General features: G+C 41.8%; 1 protein-coding gene across 3 annotated transcripts in view; it reads left to right on the top strand.

The window, feature by feature from the left end:
* Positions 1-19,362, top strand: part of MCTP2 (multiple C2 and transmembrane domain containing 2) — a 166,269-nt gene that overhangs the window by 138,837 nt on the left and 8,070 nt on the right. For all 3 annotated transcript variants that reach the window (XM_060755639.2, XM_067471307.1, XM_067471308.1), the window contains exons 20-21: positions 11,258-11,367; positions 18,212-18,321. In XM_060755639.2, coding sequence (XP_060611622.2) covers positions 11,258-11,367; positions 18,212-18,321 — 220 coding nt within the window. The remainder of the gene's footprint in view (positions 1-11,257; positions 11,368-18,211; positions 18,322-19,362) is intronic.

Below are 19,362 nucleotides of genomic sequence, written 5' to 3'. Positions count from 1 at the left end.
TCACATCCTCAGCTGCTGCAAGAAGATTGCGCAAACAGACTACAAGCAGAGGCATAACACTGTTGCTCAGATGATTCATTGGAACTTGTGCCACAAATACCATCTGCCTATGACAAAGAACTGGTGGGATCACAAGCCAGAAAAAGTTACAAAGAATGAACATGCCAAACTCCTTTGGGACTTCTGGATTCAGACAGACAAAGTTTTGGAGCATAATCCTCCTGACCTCACAATCGTGTTAAAAAACAAAGTATGGATCGTCGATGTCGCAATCCCAGGTGACAGCAGGATTGCAGAGAAACAACTGGAAAAGCTGACACGATATGAGGATTTAAAAATCGAACTGCAAAGACTCTGGCACAAACCAGGTGGTTCCAGTGGTGATCAGCACACAGGGTGCAGTGCCTAAAGACCTTGGCCTGCACTTAAACACAATCAGCGCTGACAAAATTACCATCTGCCAGCTGCAGAAGGCCACCTTACTGGGATCTGCATGCATTATTCGCCGATACATCACACAGTCGTAGACACTTGGGAAGTGTCCGACGTGTGATCCAATTCAGCAGCCAGCAGAGTGTCTGCTGTGGACTCATCTTGTTGTGTTTATGATGATGATGATGATGATGATGATGATGATAATAATAATAATAATAATAATAATAATAATCTTTATTTATACCCCGCCACCATCTCCCCAATGGGGACTCGGGGCAGCTAACATGAGGCCAAGTCCAAAAAATACAATACAACACAATAAAATACATGATGCAAAAAACAAAAGTTACATCAAAATAATTACAATAGCAAACAAAACAATAAAGCAAATTAACACAATATAAAATCGAACAGGATGGGCAGGCCAAATGGACAAGATAAAATGAGTGAGGTAGGAATAGAAAATGTGTAAGTGAGGGAAACCCAAGAGGGATAAAACAGTGGGGTAAGGCTTTCAGTTTAGGGCAGGGGAAAGTGCATCATAGGGGCAACACTATAGATGGGGCAAACAGAAGTGGGATAAATGGTCACTCTCCAAATGCACAACAGAAAAGCCAGGTTTTCAGGTTACCTGTAATGTCTTACCTCCGTCTCAGGAGAGAGCACAATGGCTCCAGCCTTGGTGGCCATTTCTTAACACAGGGAGGAGCAAGGATTTTCGAGCAATCAAATATTGTACAAAATGCAACACTTATGCAGAAAACTCAATAAAAAACAATGAAAATGAGCAAGGTGTGCTGATCTTTTTGCTCTCACAGTGAACAGCCACTGACAGTTTCTTCAACAAGGTGTCTTAATGTGTCCTGACACCCATTCATGCCGAGGAAAAGAAAACTTGCCATTTTTTAAAAAGAGCGTCTCCAGGAGAATATTGGCTTTCTTTCTCAGCTTTCATTCGAAACACCGATCACAGCATAGACAAAGCTGTGAAAATGCCTCCTTCCTGTTGATTCTTCAACCACTAGAGAAATCCCCAAAGTATGTAGCTGTTGAACCTTGCTTCCAAAGACTCTCTGAAAAATCCCATAGAACTAGAACTAAAGTAGAGCAAGGCTGGGGGACTGTTCATGTTGTCGCACCTATTCTAGAAAGAGCTCGCAATCTCCTTTAAAGTAGGTAGGTAAAACCTTGTGAAGATCCACTATGTGCACCAACATGGAAACCACCATCTCCTGCCAGATATACCACTCTTTTGTGGTTGGACCCCATATCGGTATTAGAAGCTACTAAATATGTAACGTGGACTAAAATGTCAAGGCTTCTGTATCCACTGAAAACATCAACTCAATGCATACATACTTTCTTAGAACTTTATTGCACAAAAGAGGCAAACCAGCATGGATCTTCATCTAATTCAGTGGTTCCCAACCTGTGGTCCATGAACCACCAGTGGTTCATGGCCTCACTATTAGTTCACTGTTGCCTCAAAACCATGTGGCTATTATTATTATTATTATTATTATTATTATTATTAAACTTTATTTGTACCCCACTAGCATCTCCCGAGGGACTTGATGCGGCTTACAAAGGCCAAGGCCTCAACACACAATATACAATACAAAACCTAAAGCAAATTAAAACAAATAAAGCAATATAAACAACAGGCAATAAACAATACACAAAGACACAATAAAACTGGGCCGGCCATAGTAATGGAGTACAGGATTAAAAGTGCTGATGTGACAGGTGGTATATAAGGCATATAGGGCAAGTGCAGTGTGCAGCGTGCAGTAATCTTAATACTAGTAAAATGCGTCTGGGACTTGGTATTGGAGATTTCCTAATCTGGGAAGGCACATCGAAACAGCCAGGTCTTCAAGTTCTTTCTGAAGACTGCCAACGTAGGGGCCTGTCTAAGATCTTTGGAGAGGGTGTTCCAGAGTCGGGGGGCCACCACGGAAAAGGCCCTGTCTCGTGTCCCCACCAAGCGCGCTTGCAACGCAGGTGGGATCACAAGCAGGGCCTCTCCAGATGACCGAAGTGAACACGTGGGTTCATAGACGGAGATGCGGTTACGCAGGTAGTCCCAAACTGTTCAGGGCTTTGTAGCTAAGCACCTGCACCTTAAATTGGGCTCGGAAAATAAACGGCAGCCAGTGGAGCTCCTTGAACAGGAGGGTTGACCTCTCTCTGTAAGGGGCCCCAGTTAACATCCTGGCTGCTGAACGTTGGACCAGTTGGAACTTCCGAGCCGTTTTCAAGGGCAGCCCCACGTAGAGCGCATTGCAGTAATCCAATCTGGAGGTGACCAAGGCATGGACCACCCCGGCCAGATCAACTGGTTTTGCAAAAGCCTCTTATAGTGCCAAGGCAATGGGAATGTCGGGAAAGGAGAAGCTGACTACCCACAAAAGATTACTACTACCACATCAGCTCTAGATTATTAAATATGGTTTTCTATGGGTGAGCAGATGGCAACTACTGGATGACATATGTTCTGTATCAGAAACTAGGGCTGATGTGGTCTATCCAATGCAATTTCTGAATCAGCACCACAAATAACCAAACCGAACTTAAAGTTGACTGATTCGTAACACTTTTGGTACCAATGTTGGAGACTCCAATTAAGAGCTTGGGACTCCCCGAAAGGTTGGCAAATAACTTAGAAGAAAAGTGATTAAAGAGGGTAAAAGGTATGTGGAAACAAGATGGAGAGATAATTAATTGGCCAGAGTTTTTGGAAAAGGGGGAAGAAGAAAATTGGTTAAAATTAAGCAGGATTTGGGGAAAAAATAAAGAAAGAGGATGCACAGCCCATTGAAGAATTAAAGGCAGAAAAATTGCTAAATGCAAGAGAAAAAACAAGTAAAGGAACAGTGGCAAAATATATAATTTAATGGTAGAAGATAAGGAGTATATGATTAGAGCAATACATAACAAATGGAATGGAGTTTAATCATTAAGAACATAAAAAATAGAGGAAATAATTAGGAACATGAATAAAATAAAAAAAGAAAAATATAACGAATTAGAAAAAAAGATGGTATTAAGATGGCATAGAACTCCTGAACAACCGGCTTACATGGTAAAAGGGAAGAATTTGAAGTGTTGGCATTGTAATAAAGAAAAAGGTACTTATTCACATAAGTGGTGGGAGTGTTCTGAAATAAAAAAAAATCTGGCAAATGATACAAGGAAAAATTCAGGAGATATTGCAGATAAAAATTCAAATTAACAATGATTTGCTACTATGGGGAGTGTTGGCACACCTGAGTATAAAAATCAATTGCCAGGAGTTATTTAAAGTTATAATAAGAGCAGCACATGCGGTGATCACTAGAGGATGGAAAGACAAATCGAAATGGATGTTAAGCAATTGGAAATATTATATTTATGATCAAGTGCTGTTAGACATTTTGGGAATTATGACTAAAAAAGCAATAAGAACGGACAAACAAAAGGTCATTACAAATAGATGGAAGGTCTACTTCAACTGAGTGAAAAATGGAGGAGCCAACAATCACATCAAAGAAAAAATACAAAGACTTTACCAGTGACTGGATCTCCAAGATTAGTAGAAATATACTGTGGTTGAGGAGGGAGGGAGAGGGAGGGAAAGGGAGGGAGGGAAAAGTATAATCTATACCAGTGGGCCAAAACTAACAAAATGAAGTTTAACAGTGACAAATGCAAGATACTCCACTTAGGTAGAAAAAATGAAATGCAAAGATACAGAATGGGGGACGTGTGGCTTGACAGCAGTACGTGTGAAAAAGATCTTGGGGTCCTTGTGGACAACAAGTTAAACATGAGCCAACAATGTGATGCGGCAGCAAAAAAAGCCAATGGGATTTTGGCCTGCATCAATAGGAGTGTAATGTCTAGATCTATTTGGCCTTGGCTAGATCACACCTGGAATATTGTGTCCAGTTCTGGGTACCACAGTTAAAGAGAGATATTGACATGCTGGAATGTGTTCAGAGGAAGGTGACTAAAATGATCTGGGTCTGGAGAACAAGCCCTATGAGGAGCGGCTTAAAGAGCTGGGCATGTTTAGCCTGAAGAAGAGAGGGCTGAGAGGAGACATGATAGTGGTGTATAAATATGTGAAAGGATGTCATAGGGAGGAGGGAGCGAACTGGTTTTCCGCTGCCCTGGAGACTAGGACACAGAACAATGGCTTCAAACAAGAAAGGAGATTCCATCTAAACCTTAGGAAGAACTTCCTGTTCAGCAGTGGAACTCTCTACCCCGGAGTGTGGTAGAGGCTCCTTCTTTGGAAGCTTTTAAAAAGAGGCTGGATGGCCATCTGTTGGGGGTGCTTTGAATGTAATTTTCCTGCTTCTTGGCAGAATGGGGTTGGACTGGATGGCCCATGAGGTCTTTTCCAACTCTAGGATTCTATTATTCTAGTGTATATTAGCATAGCCCAACTAGCCCCTAATGCTGTGTAGGGTTGGTGAAAAACCCTCATAGAACATAGGAGGGGAAAAATTCCTATCCGGTCCCAGAAGGCAACCAGTAATTATACTGTCAATGGGTGGGCATGGTGGGTGACGTTCCCAAACAGACTGAAGGAATAGGGCTGGTCTTTCCAGATGGTTCCAAAAGGAACCATCCATTGTCTTCTATGAGGGAGGAGGCAAATTGCTCTACCCCCCAGCTGTGCTGGGGTGGGAAAGTCCCTTGTGATTGTTTGAAAAAATATGTTTAAAATATGGAGCAGTGGAAGTGAAGGAGAATGGGGTTACAAGGTTATGTGGAAGTAGAAGTGCAGAACCATGGTTCAGTGAATTGGCACAGTTGTGCAAATGCAAAAACATGTGATAGTGAAGATGTCCATACCTCACTATCACATGTCTCTTGTATTTTCACAACTGTGTCAATTCACCGAACCATGGCTCTGCACTCCTATTTTCACATAACCTTATAAACCCATAGCCACTCTTGGTGATCAATCAATTCACATGCAATAGCGGCTTCATGCAATAAAGTCCTTAGACACCAAAAGCTTTAAATTCTGACTCTGTTCAACTTTCTTTTTTTCTTCTTTTTGGAATAAAAAATGCTTTCTTTCTCCTGCCATGTTTAATCTTCCCCAATAACCTCTTTTGTAGTTCCGTTTAAGCAATTAATGGAGAAACGAGTCCTTTCTTAACTCGGAATATGAGAAGATTTTAAGTAGCACACTGGTCATGTAATTAATTCTCAGTTGTAAATTTGTTTTGATGGTTTTAATTCTTTCCCAGAGGCTGAGAGCTACTTTTATTCTACCCAGAGAGCTGCAGTCAGTGGTGAAACAGTTGAAGTATGAAATGGACTGTGAAGAAACAGGATTTTTTTCTTCTTTGTGCAGAATGAGAGCGAAGACTGGGGAGGGGACAACCTTGTCAGAGGCAGGCAGGGAACTTTCTTATTAATTTTCAACAAAGACTTCAGAAAAGCAGAATTTTAGCCAGGGCTTTTGTCCATGTGCACATATTCCTTCAGTGAGCGAATTATATTTTGGCTTAAGAGAGGGAGGTCACCAAAAGCCACAACGAAATAATGATGAAAGGAGTCTGGCTGTGATGGAGTCCAGGTGATAATTCATCCTTCAGTGAGATTCAAATATAGCTGCACAAGGTGCCTGTTTCTCTAAGGTGGAACTGGGCAGGAAAGTCCATTAGATTAAACTTGGGTCAGATGGAAAGCTGTACATTTGTGCCAATCTTTCAAGGCAAAATAAAAGCCTATGGAAAGCTTGACAGAACTTGGAAAAGTTACCTCTTTTAATTATAACTTTCATAGCCAGCGTGGACACACTCCATCCTACCTGGAATCTATTTTTGTATGAGGAATCAACTCATATAAATCTTATGAATTCATTGCAACTACTCCAGCAAGGATAGCAGATTTCCATATGCTGTTTTGGCCTTGCTGACTAAGACTACTAGGAGATGCAATCCAAAATCAACTAGAGATCTACCCAGTTTCTATTTCTGAACAGATTCAGGGCTGTAAAAAGAATCTTTCTAAAGTCTGTGGAGGGATTAGAAGGCATGATCATCAAGTTTGCTGATGACATCAAATTGGGAGGGATAGCCAATACTCCAGAAGACAGGAGCAGAATTCAAAACCATCTTAACAGATTAGAGAGATGGGCCAAAACTAACAAAATGAAGTTCAACAGGGACAAATGCAAGATACCCCACTTAGGCAGAAAAAAAATGAAATGCAAAGATACAGAATGGGGGACGTATGATTTGAGAGCAGTACATGTGAAAAAGATCTTGGGGTCCTCGTGGACAACAAGTTAAACATGAGCCAACAATGTGATGCGGTGGCAAAAAAAGCTAATGGGATTTTGGCCTGCATCAATAAGAGTATAGTGTCTAGATCCGTGATGGTGAACCTATAACATGAGTGTCAGCACTGACACGCATGGCTATTTTTGATGACACGCAGACACATGCAGCCGTATACAGAGAAGTACACCTTATAAGAGCCAATCTAATTCCATCCTTAAATTTGTAAAAGGCTCTACAAATTTAACATCTGCACATTTGAGCATTGTTCACTCCATAACTCAGCATGGATTATATATTTTTCTTATTTAAACTATAACTATTGCAAAATTATGGTGTGTTTTTCTCTCTCGAAGTGACACCCCACCCAAGTTATGCTCAGGTTTTTGGGGAATTTTGACATACCAAGCTCAAAAGATTGCCCATCACTGGTCTAGATCCAGGGAAATCATGCTCCCCCTCTATTTGACCTTGGTTAGACCACACCTGGAATATTGTGTCCAATTCTGGGCACCACAATTGAAGAGATATATTGACAGCTGGAATGTATCCAGAGGAGGGTGACTAAAATGATCAAAGGTCTGGAGAGTCTGCCACCATCTCCTCAACGGGGATTTGGGGCGGCTTACATGAGGCCAAGCCCAATCAACAAATTACAGCAAAATAAAACCAAAAACACATTCAACAAACAACAACATCATAATTACCAAAAACAAGGGTCTGGAGAACAAGCCCTATGAGGAACAGCTTCAAAAGCTGGACATGTTTAGCCTGAAGAAGAGAAGGCTGAGAGGAGACATGACAACCATGTATAAATACTTGAGAGGAAGTCATAAGGAGGAGGGAGCAAGCTTGTTTTATGCTGCCCTGCACACTAGGATGCAATGGAACAATGGCTTCAAACTACAAGAAACGAGATTCCATTTGAACGTGAGGAAGAACTTCCTGACTCTGAGAGCCGTTCAGCAGTGGAACTCTCTGCCCCAGGGCGTTGTGGAGGCTCCTTAAACAGAGGCTGGATGGCCATCTGTTGGGGGTGCTTTGAATGCAATTTTCCTGCTTCTTGGTATGGGGTTGGACTCGATGGCCCATGAGGTCTCTTACATCTCTATGATTCTATGATTCTATCTCCCAAGAGAACCAGAGAACCTTTGAATTGGTTCCCTTTATGGAACATCAAATCAAAACCCTTGTTCAATGCAGAATCACCAGTCAGAACATCCCAGCAGATAACAGATCCAACCTCTTTTTGAAGATGTCTAGAGAAGACCCCACCATCTTTGTCCATTGCTGAATGGCTCTGTCAAGGCTTTCCTTTTAATATTCATCTATCTTCCTGTAACTTCAAACACTTAAATCTGTCCTTAATCTCTGGGACTACAAAGTGGGGCTACAAAGTGGAATCCTCGACATGCGAGTGTGGAGAAGAGCAAACCACTGACCACCTGCTGCAATGCAACCTGAGCCCTGCCTCAAGCACAATGGAGGACCTTCTTGCGTCAACATCGGAGGCACGCCAAGTGGCCAGATACTGGTCAAAGGACATTTAATCAACTACAAAACTCACAAATTTTGTATTTTGTCTGGTTTTTTTGCTTTGTTCTGTTAGAAATGTAATATAATCGACTGGTTGCATTGACACGATAGATAAATAAATAGATAAATAAATAAATCTCTGGGACAACAGGGAACAAACCTGCCTCGTCTTGTCTGTGGCATCCCTTGAGGTATTTAAAGAACACACCATGTTTTCTCTAGAGTGGGCTGAATATATAGTTTATTTTATATATTACTGGCTGTGGCACCTGGGATTTCTAGCTTAGGTGTTTTGTAATGCCATTTATTAGAAATAGTATTATTTGTTTTTTGATTTGATGAATGGTCTAATTATAACATGCATAAGGATGTGGGTGCATATCAACTCCCATCATCCTATGTCAACCCTCCCCCCCCCTTGCCAATTCTGAAAGTATTTATGGTTGGTTATGATGGGAATGTGTGTCAAGCTTGGTCCAAATCCATCGTCACTGGGGTTCGCGCTGCTCTCTTGATGTGGGTGTACTATAAAGCCCATCATCCTGGATCGTTTGTTCCATAACCACACCAGTATTTTCAGTTAATCACAATGAACATGTGTGTCAGATTTGGTCTGGATTCATTGTCACTGATCCTGATGTAGCTCTCTGTATATGGGAGCCATCCTGGAAAATGCATAGATACATACAGAGATACTTTACTATATGCATAGATTATATTTCCTTCCGATATAGGAAAAAATGCTTGTAGCTGTTATTTTGCATCATTCTCTTCATTTTACTTTATTTGCTTCAACCATCCTATTGACCAGGCTCCTATGCCATCCATTCTTACTGGTGAGATTCATACTCAGCGTATCTTTCAATGGACTCCTTTGCCCTCTTATTTTTTCTTTCTTTTCACTCCTTCTCTCCATCCAAGGAGGCCCAGCTCGCTTGAAACAAAAGACGTAATCTTGTGTTTGCTAAATCATGTTATCACCACATTCTTGTAGCACAATCTGAGATGTGTAAACAAAGCAGCAGGACGTCTACCCGGATGCTAGATGATATTCTTCACAGCTCCAAGTTGCAAGAACAGGCTTGCCCTGGAAGATCTGGGCTGGTTGCATTTTTGTTTGAAATTCCGTTGCCACAAAGAATTGGTTAGAAGTTAGAGACATGGACGCACCGCTCAGTGAGATGACTTAACGGACTTTAACTCAAGCATCTGTTCTGCCTGAAAGAAGCCTTCCTTGGAAACCTTGGGAGATTTTACTCCCTACCAACTTCAAGTATGAAAGAGACTTTGTGTACTTGCCCTGTGAGGCAGTCACACTTTTCAAAATTTCATATGCTAAAAACAAATGGGGTGGGATGTGAAAAAAATATTTGCATTTTTTCCTGTTCACCGTAAAAAAATGCATATTTTTATGTTGAAGCGCCTCATCGAAAAAAGTTCAATGTTGAGCCTGGAACCCAGGGGACCTTTCACATAATTAAAACTTGTGCGCCACTTGCGCCCATACCGTGGGAAGTCAGACTTTGCCACGGTAGTCCATGCTGTAGTTACATTCCAAATAGACTACTGCAACACACTCCATGTGGGTTGCCTTTGGAGACTGTTTGGAAGCTTCAAGTAATCCAATGGTCGGCAGCCAGGTTGCTCACCAGAGTGACGTACAGGGTGCATACAACTCCCTGATTGTGTCAGCTCCACCAGCTACCAGTCTGCTACCAAGCACAACTTAGTGCTGACTTTAGCCTATAAAACCATAAATGCTCTGGCCCAGCTTACCTGTCCGAATGTATCTCCCTCCATGAGAAACTTAGAGCATTAAGAACTGCAGGGGAGGTCCTCCTCTTGGTCCTGCCTCCTTCACAGGCACAACTGGTGGGGACAAGAGACAAGGCCTTCTCGGTGGTGGCCCCTCGGCTGTGGAACTCCCTCCCCAGTGAAATCAGATCAGCTTCCTCCTTCCTGATCTGTCACAAAAAAACTTAAATCCTGGCTGTGGAAGCAGGCATTTGGCAAGTAGACCCTATCTTCGTGACATCTATTTGTAGGTAATAGACAGGGCCTTTGGGACTGGGACTGTGGTGCAAATGGCTGGGAGTCAGCTGCATTAAGATCACTACTGACCAAAAGATGATTTCAAAGCCAGCCCGAGGCGGAGTGAGCTTCTGACCAATTTGTGTAGCTTGCTGTCAACCTTTGCAGCCAGAAAGACAGGTGCACCTGTCAAGTAGGAAATTTAGGTACCACTTATGTGGGGAGACTAATTTACAATGCTATAAAAATTTCCAACAAGCATGCAAAGAATGCAAAGAATGAGGAAGTACTGCATCAGTGTCACAAATGGACAGTGAAGCGACAGCTCCCCTGGTGGCCAGAATACCCTCATGAAAAAGCTGGAATGTTAAATAGCCTCTAAGTGTCTGTCTATATATGTTGTGTGTCTATGGCATTGAATGTTTGCCATGTATATGTACATTGTAATCTGCCCTGAGTCCCCTGCGGGGTGAGAAGGGTGGAATATAAATACTGTAAATAAATAATTAATAACCTGCACTTTGAATTGGGACCGGAAACTTATCGGCTGCCAATGGAGCTTCTTTAGGAGGGGCATCGTGTGCTTCCTGTAATAGCCTCCAGTTAGTAGCCTAACTTTTGTATTATTTGGGGTTTTTATATGATATATAAATATGCAAAAGTTATACTGTGGTTTTGAATGAATGTGAGGCACCTTGAATCCTGTACTGCAAAAAAAAAACTAATTAATTGAAACAGAATTAATTCATCGGTAGATATAAATAAGTACTATAAATAAATATAAAGTTTCCTATTAAAATGCTGAAGATTCACAGGATTTCAGACTGCAGCCAAAAGAATCTGACCTTTGAGAATGCTGTTGTAAAATAATCACTTCTACAACCTTCATTATCTGCAATAATTTTATAAAGTCTCAAAGGTTTTTCTTTTTCTTTCCTGGTCCTCACTTTTTTTCTTGCTTTTTCTAGGAATCTGAAAAAAAGGGCTTAATAGAAAGAATCCACATGGTTCAGGACATCGTTATAACCGTTCAAACTATTTTGGAGGAACTTGCATCTTTTGCGGAAAGGATAAAAAAGTAAGTGAAAATTATGCTGGGTTGATTGAACTATAGACGTTTGCTTTTGCCTAAGCCTACTGGGAAAGGCATGATCCCACCTTTTCCTCTTCTTATCTCGTTGCTGAGTTCATCAAATGCAAATTCATTTTGTACCTTGAATTCAGCTTGGTTGTTTTGGGTTTTGGTCCCTGGCTGAAATTTGTATGGCTTTTTCATATGTGTTTCTATGATCTTTGCATATTTTTGCGCCCATTTTCTAATGCACATGTTTTGTACATATGCACACATTTTGTATATCATTGTGCATTGTGTCATGGTGGATCAGCCATTGCATTATTGTGCTATGGAGGTATCACAGAAGATGTTAGGTCAGTGTTTTTCAACCTGGAGGATGACACCTCTGGGGGTGGGGGGACTCATGAGGAAGTTTCAGAGGGGTCACCAAAGATCATCAGAAAACATATATTTCTGATGGTCTTAGTAACAGCCCTCCTCTTGGCTGAGAGGCTGGATGCACAGTGGGGAGCAAGGGAGAATGTGTGAGGCTGGAGGGAGGTTCGCACCAACAAGTCCCTTCAAGGCATTGGGGTTCTGTGTGGTAGAGAAGGCTGAAGATCTCTCCGCCTGTCATTGTATTCCTTTTAAGAAACAGATAGCGAATCCTCCCACCAAAATCCCTCCTCCACTGTGCAACTGGCCTCTCAGCCAAGGAGAGTACTGTTTCTGAGACTTCAAATGGGGAGGGGAGAGCAAGCATGCTGGGCACATGGCAGTGTGGTGCAAATTCACGGGCAAGGGAGAGCACACAAGGCTGGAGGGAGGCTCGCACCAATGAGTCCCTTCAAGGCATGGGGGTTCTGTGTAGGAAGTTTGTCCCAATTCTATCATTATTGGGGTTCAGAATGCTCTTTGATTGTAGAGGAACTATAATTCACAGCAACTACAACTCCCAAATGTCAAGGTCAATTTTTCCCAAACTTCATATTTGGGCATATTGAGTATTCATGCCAAGTTTGGTCCAGATCGACCATTGTTTGAGCCCATAGTGCTCTCTGGATCTAGATGAACTACAACTCCAAAACTCAAGGTCAATGCCCACCAAACACTTCCAGTATTTTCTGTTGGTCGTGAGAGTTCATTGTGTCAAGTTTGGTTCAATTCCATCATTGGTAGAGTACCAACCATTCTTTGATTGTAAGTGAACTATAAATTCCAGCAAGTAAAATTCCCAAATGACAAAATTAACCCCACCCCAACCCCACCAGTATTCAAATTTGGGTGTATTGGGTATTTGTGCCAAATTTGGTCCAGTCAATGAAAATACATCTAGCATAACAGAGATCTTGGAGTCTTTGTGGACAACAAGTTAAACATGAGCCAACAATATGATGCGGTGGCAAAAAAAGCCAATGGGATTGTGGCCTACATAAATAGGAGCATAGTGTCTAGATCTAGGGAAGTAATGCTACCACTCTATTCTGCCTTGGTTAGACCACATCTGGAATACTGTGTCCAATTCTGGGCACCACAATTGAAGAGAGATTTTGACAAGCTGGAATGTGTCCAGAGGAGGGTGACTAAAATGATCAAGGGTCTGGAGAACAAGTCCTATGAGGAGTGGCTTAAAGAGCTGGGCACGTTTAGCCTGAAGAAGAGAAGGCTGAGAGGAGATATGATAGACATGTATAAATATGTGAGAGGAAGTCATAGGGAGGAGGAAGCAAGCTTGTTTTCTGCTGCCCTGGAGACTAGGACACGGAGCAATGGCTTCAAACTACAAGAAAGGAGATTCCATCTGAACATTAGGAAGAACTTTCTGACTGTGAGAGCCATTCAGCAGTGGAACTCTCTGCCCCGGAGTGTGGTGGAGGCTCATTCTTTGGAGGCTTTTAAACAGAGGCTGAATGGCCATCTGTTGGGGGTGCTTCGAATGCAATTTTCCTGCTTCTTGGCAGGGGGTTGGACTGGATGGCCCATGAGGTTTCTTCCAACAATATGATTCTATGATTCTATGATTCTATGTACTCAAACTTTTTAATTGTGCCTTTTCCATGTCATTCCACAACAAAGTGCACATTGTGGGTATGTGTTTTGTAGCCACCATCACCTTTTAATATACTTTCTTTTGGGTTTTCTTGGCAGGAGGTTGGCTTGGATGGCCCATGAGGTCTCTTCAAACTCCATGATTCTGTGATTCTATATTTACATTACGATTTATAACAGTAACAAAGTTAGAGTTATGAAGTAGCAACAAAAATAATTTTATGGTTGGTGGGCACCACAACGTGAGGAACTCTATTAAGGGGTTGAGACATTAGGAAGGTTGCAAAACACTGATCTAAGCAAACACTGATATTATTCCTTGGAAGAAGTGGGAATGATGGTCACAGTTGTGTGTGTGCGGATTTTTTAAAAAAGAGAGAGAGAGAAGAGAAAGAAAAAAATCACCTTTACATCTTATTGATTTCTGCATTAAGAGGTCACAGCATTAGGAAGGTTGAGAAACACTGTGCTAGGTGAATTTGGACATTACAGAACTGCTCTAATGTATTTCCTGTACAAATAAGTTCACTTATGAAGATGCAAATTTCACATCAAATTCCAGCATTGGAAATATATTAACGAACTCAGAAATAACTATGAGTATATTGATGGTTGCTGTACAGAGGAGTTAACGTAATTCTCCTTTTATCTCATCTGTTTTTTTAATCAGTTTTTAATCGTTTTCTCGCACATGTCACCACCCATTGTCATTGTAACTGTGTTTATTGTAATCTTATATTGTTAATGTATTCTTATGTTTTATGTACTTATGATATTGTTGTTTGTTGCATGTGTTTTTGGTTTTATTTTGCTGTAATTTGTTGATTGGGCTTGACCTCATGTAAGCTGCCCTGAGTCTCCGTTGGGGAGATGATGGCAGGGTATAAGTAAAGATTATTATTATTCTATTTTCGAAGGCTTTCATGGCTGGAATCACTGGGTTGTTGTAGGTTTTCCGGGCTATATGGCCATGTTCTAAAGGCATTTTCTCCTGACGTTTCGCCTGCATCTATGACAAGCATCCTCAGAGGTAGTGAGGTCTGTTGGAAGTAGGAAAATGAGTTTATATATCTGTGGAAAGGCCAGGGTGGGACAAAGGAGTTTTGTCTGCTGGAGCTAGGTGTGAATGTTTCAACTGACCACCTTGATTAGCATTTAATGGCTTGGAAGTGCCTGGGGGAATCTTTTGTTGAGAGTTGATTTGATGTGCCTGATTGTTTACTCTCTGCTGTTTTGCTGTTGTAATTTTTGAGTTTTTTAATACTGGTAGCCAGATTTTGTTGATTTACATGGTTTCTTCCTTTCTGTTGAAATTGTCCACATGCTTGTGGATTTCAATGGCTTCTCTGTGTAGTCTGACATGGTGGTTGTGAGAGTGGTCCAGCATTTGTGTTCTCAAATAATATGCTGTGTCCAGGTTGGTTCATCAGGTGCTCTGCTATGGCTGACTTCTCTGGTTGGAGTAGTCTGCAGTGCCTTTCATGTTCCTTGATTCGTGTTTGGGCAAGACTGCGTTTGGTGGTCCCTATGTAGACTTGTTCACAGCTGCATGGGATACGGTAGACTCCTGCCGAGGTGAGAGGATCCCTCTTGTCCTTTGCTGAACGTAGCATTTGTTGGATTTTCTTGGTGTCCGCATAGATGCAGGTGAAACATCAGGAGAAAATACCTCTAGAACATGGCCAGATAGCCCAGAAAACCTACAACAACCCATTATTATTATTATTATTATTATTATTATTATTATTATTTCTGATCCTTGAAAATTGGTCATGCATTTCATCCATTTTCAAATCCAGACCTGTTTTTGATTCATTGGTGAAATTTCAGACAGTTTCCGCATCCATTCTCTGGCAGAGAAAGAAGCGAGAAAATAATCATCTTCTTTCTTTCTTACACTATTGGAGCTGTGTGACCCTCCTTTTACAAACATCTGTGCATGCTCACACCCCCACATACACAGACGCATAGAGTCTTGTCAACAGTTCCGCTCTTTCAAAGAGCAGCCATGTGGGGGACTAAAAATACAACAAATCCATGTGTTGTGATTCCGCAACATCTGTCCCAGCTGTGTAGGAAATGGCCCAGCAAAAGCTTCCACTTTGTGAACGGAGCACTGTTCTGTGTGCAGCTGGATGGAAATGCTGGGAGGCTCTTAATTCGTTTCGTATTCATTTGGATGACAATGATCCCTAAGAGCGCAAGAGGGGCATTAATACGGTTGTCCTGCCTAATCTTCCAGGAATCTCATTGTAACTCAATAGCAATGTTGCTGTGGACCAGGGTGGGCTGGGAGTCCCTCAGCATGGTTTTAACAAGTGTCCCAAGGGTTTACATAAACTCTTCCATCTGTGTAACCCGTAGTATCAAAGAGACTTTCATAGCTCGAGTCAGTTGGGGTTGATGGATTTAAAAATACTTTCCATGTATTTCTGGGCCAGGGCCCATCTGTTCCTTTAGTTTCAACTTTGTAAGGTCTTCATTGAAACTGGGACATTCCACTTCAGCCCTGGAACCTTGTAGGTCGAGACAAAGTGTTCCTCACAACCCAAATGATACTCTTTTTTTCACCATCATCTGGCTTAAAGGACATCCAGAAGACATGCCTGGCAACCTTCTGGTGACATCCAGTGCCCTCAACGGGCAGAAGGTTGGATTAGGCCACAAAGGGTTGTGTCTAGTTCACACAGCCAAACTGTTGTCTTTATTTGCTAGTAGGAGAGATAATTTTTATAGGCGAGGAAGCGTTCCGCTCTGCAAAACTCTTGAACATTAACCTTGTTGGCTGAGTTTTGTGTGAACATCAGGGTCCACAACATCCAAATGGATTCAGAGATTGTCACTGCTGGTTATGTGCTTTAAAACCATTTCCAACTTATGGTGACTCTTAGACAAACCTATTGTGGGATCCGTTTGGGAAGAATGGGTGAATGAGAGCATTACCACCCTGTGAGACATGGCCAGAGACACCAAATGGATTTCCATGGCTGAGTGCAGATTCAAGTTTGGTCTCCCAGCATCCCATTCTGACATTCAAAAACTTCACCATGCTGCTTTTCTAGAGGATGGGCCTCAGTTATGCCCCTCTCTTGGTATCATCTACATAAGGAGTGAGTCAATGTGCTTCTGCAGATGTCTTTAGACTGCTCTTACAATCCTTTGGGATGGCCCACAACATCTGGGAAGCCATCATGGTCTAGTCCTCCTCTACTCTTCATGACTACAAGCGGAGGCTGGAATCCTGTTTATATGTTTTCTTATGAAAATATTTGAGCATATTTACCCAATGGCAGAATATCCATATTGAATTCAAACTATAGTATTGCATTATGCCTGAATGCATACTGGAACATTGCCCATGGATGTGCACATTTGGATGCATGGTTGCATGCACATTTGGATGCATGGTTGGTGTCTTGATTCAATGGTACAAACATGGGTTTAGCCTGCACTATTCATTGAATTAATAATATATATTTAATATACTAATTGAAAGCAAAGAAAGAGGTTGGTACTTGCAGTTGGTATTTGGGGGCTATACAGTGTGTTAGATCTGTTCTGAAAACAAGGTCTAAAGTTATTATTATCATCATTATAAGGAACCATGGTGGCACAATGAGTTAAATACTTGTGCTGGCTGAACTGCTGACCTGAAGGTTGGTGGTTCGAATCCATGAGATGAAGTGAGCTTCTATCTGTCAGCTCCAGCTTACCCGGCAGAAACATGAGAGAAGCCTCCCACGGGATGGTAAAACACCTGGGTGTCCCATGGGCAATATCCTTGCAGATGGCCAATTATCTCAAACCAGAAGCTACTTGCAGTTTCTCAAGTCGCTCCTGACACACACACACAATAATAATAATAATAATAATAATAATAATAATAATAATAATAATAATAATTTGAAACACAACAAGATGAGTTCACAGCAAACAAGATCACTCTGCTGACTGTTGTATTAGATCATACTTCGGACACTTCCCAAGTGTCTAGGACTGTGTGATGTATTGGCAAACAATGCATGTAGATCCCAGTATGGCAGCCTTTTGCAGCTGGCAGATGGTAATTTTGTTAGCGTTGATTGTGTTTAAGTGCAGGCCAAGGTCTTTAAGCACTGCACCTAGTGTGCCGATCACCACTGGGACCACCTTGACTGGCTTGTGCCAGAGTCTTTGCAGTTCGATCTCATATCATGTTAGTTTTTCCAGTTGTTTCTCTTCAATCCTGCTGTCACCTGCAATTGCAACATTGACAGTCCATACTTTGTTTTTTAACATGATCGTGAGGTCAGGAGTATTGTGTTCCAAAACTCTGTCTATCTGAATTTGGAAGTCCCAGAGGAGTTTGACGCGTTCATTTTCTGTAACTCTTTCTGGCTTGTGATCCCACCAGTTCTTTGTTGCAGGCAGATGGTATTTGTGACACAGGTTCCAATGAATCATCTGAACAACGGTGTTATGCCTATTATTATTATTATTATTATTATTATCTTTATTTATACCCTGTTTTTCTCCCCATGAAGACTCAAGGCAGCTAACAATCCCACATTAGTCAAGTTTAAAAAGTGCAATGGAAAGTAAAAAAAAAAAAAACCAAGTAAATAGTAACAGTGTGATAAAAAGGTCTAGCCCTTCAGTCTGAAATCCAGAGTAAGCTCACCATCTCAGTGATGTGGATGCTATTGACAAAGCTCAACTTGTATTTTGTAGAACATGATTGGAAATTACTTTGCAAACAGGGACTCTGATGGAACGTGTTGGTGAGTTCTATGGAGACTAAAATGCTCTCTCTTGTTGTCTTCTCCACATGGATTCACAGCACATTCAACTGGACAGTTCCTTTCCTCTCTGCCTTGGCTTGTTTAGTCCTTGCAGTAGCAATGATCGCCCTGTATTATATACCACTAAGGTACATCGTTTTAATCTGGGGTAAGTCAGTCCTTTTTTGTTCTATTTCTCTTCTTCTCTATTTTATTTATTTTTCCCCAAATTCCCCTGGTATGGGGCCCAGGGTGGCTTACAATACAAGAATCAATGAATCATAGAAAGAGGGGAACTTGATGTATTGAACTCAAAAGTGACTTCCAAATCCCTCTGAGTTGCCTTTTTGGAGAGATGCTCTGCCTTGCAGTGCCTTTATCAACCCGTGCCATTCCTTGTGGGTTGTATGCTCCCAGCGGAGCACAGGGAGCATACAACCCCCCTGTTGCGCCAACTCCACTGGCTACCGATTTGCTACCGGGCTCAATTCAAAGTGCTGGTGTTGACCTTTAAAGCCCTAAACGGTTCCGGCCCTAGCTACCTTTCCAACCGCATCTCGGCCTATGAACCCACCAGGACTTTGAGATCTTCCGGGGAGGCCCTGCTCTTGATCCCGCCTGCTTCTCAAGCACGGCTGGCGGGGACGAGAGATAGGGCCTTCTCAGTGGTGGCTCCTCGGCTGTGGAACGCCCTCCCTACCGACATTAGACTACCACCATCTTTGATGGTATTCCGAAAAAAAGTGAAGACCTGGCTATTCGAGCAGGCATTTGAACAATGAGTGCAATGATTGGTTAATGAACACTGGAATGGATCATTGGATGACGTATCTGGATCATGTTTTGATGATGAGATGATAGTGAATGGCTATTGTAGTAATTGTTAATTGATAATTGTTTATTGTTATTAATTATGCAACTCTATTGAGTTGATAACTGCTTTTATACTGTAATTATTGAATTTTGCTGTCTCTTGTTGTTGTGAACCGCTGTGAGTCGCCTTCGGGCTGAGAACAGTGGTATATAAGCAAGGTAAATAAATAAATAAATAAATCTTGCCCTCAATTTTAGTCTTTTTGCTAAAGCACAAATACCCGGGCACCAAACATATGTGTTTTATGTTCTTTGAAAAGAGCTCGTCTTTAGAAATGGCGTCTCTTTGCACGTTTAGAAGACCCTCGGAAAGCAACGCGTCGGGTATATAGTGTGC

The sequence above is a fragment of the Anolis sagrei genome, chromosome 9, assembly GCF_037176765.1.
Source record: "Anolis sagrei isolate rAnoSag1 chromosome 9, rAnoSag1.mat, whole genome shotgun sequence".
Classification (NCBI taxonomy): domain Eukaryota; kingdom Metazoa; phylum Chordata; class Lepidosauria; order Squamata; family Dactyloidae; genus Anolis; species Anolis sagrei.
This window is presented reverse-complemented; position numbering and strand designations above follow the sequence as displayed.